General features: G+C 45.1%; 1 protein-coding gene across 3 annotated transcripts; it reads right to left on the reverse strand.

Moving 5' to 3' along the window:
• Positions 1–731: 731 nt before the first annotated feature.
• Positions 732–9,082, reverse strand: DNAJC22 (DnaJ heat shock protein family (Hsp40) member C22). Of its 3 annotated transcripts, none has more exons than XM_045829441.1 (4): positions 8,962–9,082; positions 7,103–8,060; positions 5,796–5,977; positions 732–1,095 (listed from the first exon to the last, which is right to left on the reverse strand). In XM_045829441.1, the coding sequence occupies exons 2-3, from the start codon at positions 7,940–7,942 to the stop codon at positions 5,798–5,800; spliced, it is 1,020 nt and encodes a 339-aa protein (XP_045685397.1). In that variant the 5' UTR covers positions 7,943–8,060; positions 8,962–9,082; the 3' UTR covers positions 732–1,095; positions 5,796–5,797. The 3 variants fall into 3 exon arrangements, with proteins under 3 accessions (XP_045685397.1, XP_045685396.1, XP_045685395.1); XM_045829440.1 differs by lacking the exon at positions 8,962–9,082 and adding an exon at positions 8,622–8,885; XM_045829439.1 differs by lacking the exon at positions 8,962–9,082 and adding an exon at positions 8,663–8,884.
• Between the last annotated feature and the right edge of the window lie 409 nt (positions 9,083–9,491).

Consider the following 9,491-nt stretch of genomic DNA (forward strand, 5'->3'; position numbering starts at 1 on the left):
AGCACCACGATTTAAGAGCAATATTGACAAGAGCCATAAAAATGTTCATACCTTTTGACCCAGTAATCCCACCCATGGGAATTTATTCTGAAATAATTCAAGAGAACAGATAAATTAGATGAATGAAGATATAGATGCCGTAGTCTTTGTAACAAAAATATATATGAATAGCCTAAATGTCTCCCCAAAAAGGGAATATTATACAGCATGAAAATATATTTATTTGAAAAAAATGTGCTCATGCATGCTACAACATGGATGCATCTTGAAAACATTATAAGAGAAAAAAGCCAGACACAAAAGAAGATATTGTATGGTTCCATTTATATAAAATGTCCAAAAGAGGCAAATCCATAGAGACAGAAAGTACATCAGCGGTTGCCGGGAGCTGGGGGGAGAAGAGAATCGGGACTGATTGCTAATGGCAGTGAGGTTTCTTTTGGGGGTGGTAAAAATATTCTGGGGTTAGTGTTGCTGTTTGCACAACCTTATGAATATACCGAAACCTGCTAAATTGTATACTTTAAAAGAGTGAATTTTATGGCATGTGAATTAAATCTCAATAAAGTTTATATATGAATTTTTCATAGTAATATATATAAATGCTCATGATTCTGTGAGGGGGAGAAAAACAGTATAAAATTATACCCCTGATGTGATTCAATCATGTAGAGTTAATTATGTGCATTTACAGATGAGGACAAAGAGGTCATGAATAAACGAAAACAGTCTGACAGAGGTGGATTTTTTATTGGGGGGTGATGGTGACCATTACATTGTTCTTCAAGCCATTACCTATTTTCTTTCCTTCACAAGACAGTGTCCACAACAGGGCACACAAAAGATGACAAACCAAGCCATTTAACATAAGGCTGGGCAAAAAAGAACCCAGAATCCAGTGTTGAAAGCAATCTTAGAAGTCATCCAAGTCCCACTTCCTCGTGCTGCAAGGAAAATCCTGAGGCCCAGAGTGATGAAGCGACTCATCCAAAGTCAGCCCTCTGGTCACCGAGAGGGATATGAGATGAAAGGCGGGTTCTCACCAAGACAGGACTTCTTGTTGGTTTTTGTTCTTTGTAGCAAAAGATGGCTAACCTAGAAAGAAATTTTAGTAAAGCTAATTTCAGTCCAATAAAATAGTTCTTAACTATTACAGACAATCAATAGGTGGAAAAGTAGGAAATTTCCTATTCAACAGAAGCCAAAATGGTCATCTCTGAAGCAAGCTATTCTCAAGATGCTGTACTAGACAGGGACTTAGGGTGGAGGCCTTTTCAGTTCCTTTCAGTGGATTGAGTGCAGGCCTGTGAACCAAAAGCCAGTTTGATTCCCAGTCAGGGCACGTGCCTGGGTTGCCCGCCAGGTCCTCAGTTTGGGGCATGCAAGAGGCAACTGATCTATGTTTCTCTCTCTCTCTTTGTCCCTTCTCCTCTCTCAAAAAAAAAATAAAATAAAATAAGTGAAATCTTTAAAAATGTTTAAGAAGAGGTCCTATGAATTTTTTATTTGTGGCAGCAGGACAATACAAATGCACTGGATTTCATTAAATCAATTCAGGTAGAGACTAAGGAAGACTTCTTACTTACTAGTTAATCTTAGTTGTTGTTTTTTAAAATAATTATTTTAACCCTGGCCAGGTAGTTCATTTGGTTAGAACATTGTCCCAATATCCCAAGGTTCTGGGTTTGGTCCCTGGTCAGGGCACATGCAAGAACCAACCAAAGAATGCATCAATGAGTGGAGCAACAAATCAGTGTTTCTCTCTCTTTCTCTCTCTTCCCCCTTCCTTTCCTTATCTAAAATCAATAAATAAATTTTTTGAAGGACAATATTTATTTAAAATTATCTTAGTGAATTTCTGCTTTCCGCTGATTTCCATTACGTCAGATCCTTTGGGAAGCACATCATGAGAAAAATCAATGACTATGTCCCAGGGTTGGCATCAAAGTAGAGTTCCCTACCAGAAGGTCTAAATTTATATGGTTTTATATCATTTCTTCCTTTTAAGAAAAAAAGGCTGTTTGCAACAACATGGGTGGACTGGGCCTTGAGGGCATTATGCTAAGTCAAATAAGCCAGACATAAATATAAATATCTTATGATCTCATATGTGGAATCTAAAAACAAAAATAAAAAACAAGGTCACAGATACAGAGAAGAGATTGTGGCTGCCAGAGGCAGGGGCTGGGGGAGTGTGCAGAGTGGGTGAAGGTGGTCAAAGGTGCAAACTCCCAGGTACAATACATAAGTCCTGGGGATGGGATGTACACCATGGTGACTACATTTAATTACACTGTGTTGCTATTTGAATGGTGTTTGAAGAGTAAACCTGAAAAGTTCTCATCACAAGAAAAAACTCTGTAACCACGTATGGTGATGGATGCTAACTAGCCTTATTGTGGAGATCATTTCACAATATACACAAATATTGAATCATTATGCTATCCCCCTGAAACTAATATTATGTACTATAGTTATACCTCAATTTTTTAAAATAGCAATAGAAATAGAATGTCATGACTAACAGCACAAATTTATGTTACAATGATCAGAGTTTAAACCCCAGCATAGCCACTTAAAAGTCATTGGGTAAATGAATCTCCCTATGACTGTGTCCTAATCTATATAGTAGAAATAATAATAACCTTCTCTGAGGAGCTGATGGAATTGTTTGATGGAACTGTTTGATTGACATCATTATATGTATTGTGCTTAACAAGTTGCCTAGATTCAAGAAATAGGTTTTTAAAAATATTTTATTTATTCATCTTTAGAGAGAAGAAGGGAGGGAGAAAGAGAGGGAGAGAAACATCAACGTGTGATTACCTCTCGAGTGCTCCCCGCTAGGGACCTGGTCAGGTATTTGCCCTGACTAGGAATCGAACCGTCAACCCCCTGGTTCACAGGCTCATGCTCAATCCACTGAGCTACACCAGCCAGAGTGATTCTAGAAACAGTTTGACAAAACATTACTGTTATCTTTAAAATAGAAAGGCCGGACTATACCATTGGCTGTTAGATGTATGAACAGATGTCCTCTAGGGGTGGGTGGGTAGTCTATTCCTGGCAAGGACTGTTTCAGTACCTGCTCACAGACAGGACAAGAAGGGATCCAAACATGAGTTAATCAGACAGACTTTTCTGCTGAGAGGTAATAAACATTTGACCGCTTTCTCATTTCTCACCTAGTGCCCCAGCCATAACCCTCCCCACCCCCCCCAAAAAAAAACTATCTCCTGTGGAATGCTTATTATCAATCCACACTAAAGTAACCAATGGGGGTAAAAGTCGGGTGTCAGACCACCCAAACTATAGCACCTCAAAAATATAAGTACCTCTGTTTTTCTGCATAAAAGGATTGAAAACTACTGATATCGGGGGACAGCCTCCCTAACTGAAATGAATCTGCCAAAGGAAAGACAAGAGAGTTGTGCAAGGAGAATGTGCAGGTGAAAAGGGGTATCTTGCCCTGATGAGGTAGCTCATTTGGTTAGTGTATGGTCTTGATATGCCAAGGTTGCAGGTTTGATTCCCAGTCAGGGCACATACAAGAATAAACCAGTGGTCCTGAATGGTGTGGCTCAGTGGGTTGAGTGCCAGCTTGTGAACCAAAAGGTCATAGATTCAGTTCCCAGTCAGGTCACATGCCTGGGTTGGGGGCCAGGTCCCCAGTATGGGGTGTGGAAGAGGCAACCACACATTGATGTTTCTCTTCCTCTCTTTCTCCCTCCCTTCCCCTCTCTCTAAAACTGAATAAAATATTTTTAAAATAAGATACCACTTTATTTTAAAATATATATACACCCATATTTTTATAACAAAAACAGAATGTGAGGACAGTAAAATGATTTTCTAAATCAAGTAAAGCCCCTAATTACTCTTTTGCCTCTTTTACTTCACAAATTATTTTTAATATATTTACATTTTCAGATGTAGTACCACATATCATAAGTTAATAAGTTACTAATTAATAGTCTATGAAAATGTCTCATTAAAATTCCATGTAATAATATAACAAATTGTGTTTTTCAAAGGAAATATATGTCACTTTTGGCAACTTTAAAAAGATGTGAAAGTTATTTTGGTCTTGAAATCATGGTATTTAAGTTCTTTGGAAAAAAGCCCTGGCTGGTGCGGCTCAGTGGATTAAGCTTGGGCCTGCAAACCAAAGGGTCACTGGTTTGATCCCCAGTCAGGGCACATGCTTGGGTTGCAGGTCAGGTCCCCAGTGGGGGGCATGCAAGAGGCAAACACACATTGATGTTTCTCTCCCTTACTTTCTCCAAAAATAAACAAAATCTTTTTTAAAAAATGAGCAAGAAAGCTGGAGTTAAGGCATATAATTTTATTGTTTAATATTTTATTTATTTGTAGAGAGAGGGGAAGAGAGAGAGAAGAAGAGGGAGAGAAACAGTGTGAGAAATATCCCTCGGCTGAGAGGCAACCGGGGGCCTGGCCTGCAACCCAGGCATGCACCCTGACTGGGAACTGAACCAGTGACCTTTTGGTTTGCAGGCCGGTACCCAACCCACTGAGCCACACCAGCCAGGGCTTATTTTATTTTTTAAAAGATTTTGTTTATTTAGTTTTATAGAGAGGGGAAGGGAGGGAGAGAGGGAGAGAAATATCAATGTATGGTTGCCTCTCAAGTGCCCCGCACTGGAGACCTGGCCAGCAACTCAGGCATGTGACCTGACTGGGAATCGAATCAGCAACCCTTTGGTTCACAGCCCATGCTCAGTCTATTGAGCTACACCAGCCAGGGCTAAGGCATATAATTTTAACACCCTGTGACTGGTCTCCAGTCTTCCTCTGCATCCTGGACCGTGTCTTCTACACTTGGCTAGTAACTGGGAATTAAGTAAGGTTCCCTTGAGATACTCAAGCTGTTTCCCTAGGGTTTCCCCTAAATCCCCATAAAGGCATATGAGATATAAAATCATGAATTGTTACATGAATCCCCATAAAACAATGGCATCTGTCCCTTCTCCAATATCCCAATGCACTCCTTTCACACCTCTTAGGACACATAACTCAAAAAACAGAACAAGGCTGACTTTGATATCTGTGCATCTGGGTGAGCGCCCAGGCAGCGAGGTGTTGCAGCTTCAGAACCAGATCCTAAGTTTGGATCTGAGGATCCAGCCAGTCCGACCACCCATGTAAAGGTTGAGGACTCCCCACAATACCCCTCCAAGCAGAAGAGTCTGTGAGGGGAGACTCACCACCCTCTACTCCCTAGCATCTTGTTCCTTCTTGGGAAAAGTGTAGCTCTTGGAAAGTTCTCCTACAAATGGAATTAAAATATTTTTCTGAAAGTTTGAAGTTCAACATCAGCCTTACTTCTTAGTAATCCACAGAACAGATCAAATCCCTTTTGTCACAGAGTAATTTGTAAAATATTAGAACCTTCACATTTTTTCTTCAACCTCCTAATCCAGTGCTTTGAACATTTTAAAAAATGTTAAATAAGCTTCCTTCTTCACTCATTAATGTACTAGGGGTAGGATAAGGTGGTATAATCTCTAAAGATATTTTATTGGTTTTACAATGTCTTTCATTTCACTTTATGGTTTTAAGAAAAAAAAAGTCAGGAATACAACAGCCAAGAACTCAGAAATTCAATACATAAATACATTCCTCCACCACAATAGCTTCGTCACCCCTTTAAGGTTTTCTCATCTCCACTACAAGCAGTTTCTTTAATGCTGTTGGGTGCCTCCTATGGGCAAAGCTGGGCTGGGACAAGCTGCCCAGCTCTGCCAGGAAGAGTCCATCCTCAAATTTCTTCTCACCTCTAGAATCCCCTGGGCTTCCTGGGCTGACTCAGGACTTCATATGCAGCCTGGATTTCCAGGAAGTGCCTCTGAGCCTCTTCTGTCTGGTGCTGGTTGTGGTCAGGGTGCCAGATCTTCACCAGCTTCCGGTATCTCTGATGTATTTCTTCATTTGTTGCCCCCTCTAAGAGACCCAAAACCTTAGGGAAGCAGAAACTGACAAATTAGAACCCCATAAGTTGTTGAGGCACCTGGGACTTTCTCTGCTCCCTTGTTAAATCAGACTGTGATGCCCTGGCTGGTGTGGCTCAGTGGATTGAGCTTGGGCCTGCAAACCAAAGGGTCACTGGTTCGATTCCCAGTCAGGGCACATGTGTGGGTTGCAGGCCATGTCACCAGTGGGCAGGGCACGAGAGGCAACCATAGACTGATATTTCTCTACCTCTCTTCCTCTTTCCCTTCCCCTCTCTAAAAAGAAATAAATAAAATATTTTAAAAAATCAAGCTGTGATATCTCTGGGATGGGCTCCTACTTGACCATAGAAAAGGCCTAGAGCCTGACATTAGAATTCCAGCCTTTTGAAACACAGACAAGCTCTGGATCTCATGGCAAGAACCAGAATTTGCCTTTAATCACAGCTGCCCATTTTCCAATCTGGAACTTCACATCCCTGATAAGATCTCCTCCCTGCAAGAGAAATAAGCGTGTATGGCCACCAAAGACATGTACAAGAATGTTCATAGCAGCCTTATGCAGGACAGTCCCATACCAGAACCCAAATGTATCAAGAGTGGACAAATAAATTCTGGCATACTCATACAATGGGATACTGTACAATAATGAAAACAAGCAATCTACAATTGTGTACAACAGTATGAATAAATCTCACAGACATGAGGTTGAATGAAAGCAGACACAAGAGTACATACTCAATGATTCCACTTATATGAAGTTCAAGACTGGGCAAAATCAATCTGGTAACAGAAGTCAGCGGTTACCTCTGAGGAAAGGAGTATACTCTGGGAAGGAGTGTGAGGGGCTCTTCTTAGGGGTGGAAATATTTCATACCTTGACCTGAGTGGTGGTTATGTAGGTCTGTACATGAAATTAGTATACTTTGTATATGTTATACCTCAATAAAAAGTAGATAAAATACACATATTTTTCCCACTATTAGAGCCTCTGTACCTTCCCCCATTACACAGAGAAACTCAAAGAAGCCAGGACCCAGTGGCCATGAAAACAGGACTTCCACATCAGGGCACCAGATCCAACAAAGCTTAGTCTAACTCCCGGTCAGGAACGAGAGGGAAGAAAGCCTTACCTGGTAAGCCAGCTGCCGCTTCTCATCCTGAAAACTGTGAACAAACTCATAGAGCTTCTCCCACTCCTGGAAGTAGCTGCTGCTGAAGCCAAGAGTCCCCACCAGCAGCCTCCAGACACGGTAAGGCAGGAGGAGGACAGACTCCATGAGACGGCCAAGGAGGGGGAAGAAGCTGAACCAATTCAAGAAGGAGCCAAGGGTCTCTGCCACATAACTGAGGGTGGCAGCTGTGTTGCAGAGGGTGCTGTATGCTAGCGGGCCCGTGAACGCAAGGTAAGCTAAGCCCAGACGGTAGAGCCGCACACTAAGTGTCTCTGACGCAACTGAAGTTTTGTAGCGGCGATGCTTCTGGGCTGTGATGCTGGCCGCCAAGCTGATGGGCAGGATAGCTATGGGGCGGCCATAGAAGATAGGGGAAGTGAGAAACGCCACCCCTAGTGTGTTCTTAAAGTCTGAAGTCTGGTTGCCAACAGCAGCCACCAGCAAAACTCCTAAGCCAACTGCCAGTGGGAGGCCCACAACATAGAAGCTGGCCATGAAGGAAAGGCTAATGAGAGCCACGAGGCCAAAGTAGATGCCCACTATCATCTGGGCGGCAAAGCGAATGGGACTCAGAGGGGGTGTCCCCCGTCCTGAACTCTGCCTCTGTCCCTGGGCCCTGTTGGCCTGAGCTACAAAGCTTGGGAGCTTCCAGAACTCCCAGAGCCAGCCCAGACCACCACCTCCCAGGGTAAGCATCCAGAGCAGTGCATGGCTGTCCCTGCCCAGGTACAGGTGGTGCAGCCCAGCAGGGCCCCCGATAGCCCAGAGGACATAGGTCACCAGGAGCCCCTTGGCCATCCTTCAGGGAAAAGGTCTCAGGACAAGTCTGGTGACATCTGACATTGCTCAGAGTGCAGAAATCTGGGGTCCTCTGTGAGAATCATGGCCATCATGGCCCCAGAGTTATCCTTAGACCCTAGGAGATGGAAGAAAGTAGCGGTGAGACTATATCCAGGTCACAACACAGTAACCATATCTCCTTCCAGGGAGAGTCCAGGTCTTCCTGAGTGTCCCTGGAATGCTGCTCCACCTGGACCCTTTGCACTAACACCTCACGTCTGTTTTTGACAACCACAGTGACTCCAAATTTAGGGGGCAGGAATGTTTCAAATGCTTTCACTTGAGTAACTGAGAACTCAACACAGGGACAAAAAACTCAGAAGCTTAAATTTTCGACTTCCCCTCAGACGACTGGCCCGGGGAATGACTCCATGGGGAGTGGAGTGCGTTGGATGCCCTTCTAAAGCCCCTCCACATTTTGAAAGTTCCTGCCCAACTCTGACTATGGCTGTCCTCAGACACTCGGCCAAGGTTTTAGCCCTTCTCCAGCCTTCCCAGCTCCCCAGGCCATGAAATCCTTCCACGTGTCAAATTTGCAAAAAGCCCTGAATTCGTTCCACTTAAACAGCTCCGGAGAACTACGTTTTGGCCTGGACCCTGGCACCCCCTAACTCCACCACCTCCCGTCAGGGCAGACCTGGAAAGCCTCTCCAAAGCAGCCGTGAACCCCCAGAATACCAAACCAGACGCCGCAGTGTGCGTGCCAATCTCCCCTCCTCGTAGAGCGGGCCTCAGGACCACCAGCCAGTCCCGACGAGCCCCAGGGCGAGCGGCCGGGCCTGGGCGCCCCGGCGCCCCGGCTCCCCGGCTCGGCAGCCCAGCCACTTCCTTGGACCACGGCGTCAAAATGGCCCCTCTCACTCCGCTCCCACTTCCATCCAAATGGACTTTGTCTTTCTGTGTTTGCAGTGCCACGGAAGTCAGATCGTTGGGGCCAGGCCCCTCCCTAAGGCCCTCCCCGGCCCCCTCGGGATCACCTGTCTGCCTCCAGCCTCCCCGGCCGGTCCTCGCCGACAGTCAGTCGAAGGTTTGGGGGGCGTACCCAGCCTCCCCAGACTCCACGGGGCGGGCGAAGTGCCCAACTCCCGGCCGAGCGCTCCTGCACCGCGGCGCCGCAGCCGCCAGGTGGCGCTGCTGCTCACATAGGGCCCGGCGGACCCCCCGGACTCACCTTGTCCATTTTCCCGGGCAAAGCCGCAGTCCCCTATAAAGGCAAAAATAGTCCCTGGATCTCCCTTTTCCACTCCCACAAATGGGAGAGTGACTCCCCCTCACCTCAAGAAGCACTCTATCCCTACTTGTCCTTAGAGACTGCCTTGGATGGCTCCACTTCCAATTCCTCTATGGCAGGGACACCCAAAGATAGGCTGCAGAGAGAGACTCCCCTCCACCCCTGCGCACAAACACAGACACCCGAGTTTGCCTCGCCTCCCCGTTCCGGGCGCGCCAGTCAAGGGGCTCTACGTCTAGACCTGAGCCCGAGACCTCAGGAGCCTCTCGATCCAGC

This window comes from Phyllostomus hastatus, unplaced genomic scaffold (genome assembly GCF_019186645.2).
Source record: "Phyllostomus hastatus isolate PE091 unplaced genomic scaffold, TTU_PhHast_1.1 phas_scaffold_93, whole genome shotgun sequence".
NCBI classification, from domain to species: domain Eukaryota; kingdom Metazoa; phylum Chordata; class Mammalia; order Chiroptera; family Phyllostomidae; genus Phyllostomus; species Phyllostomus hastatus.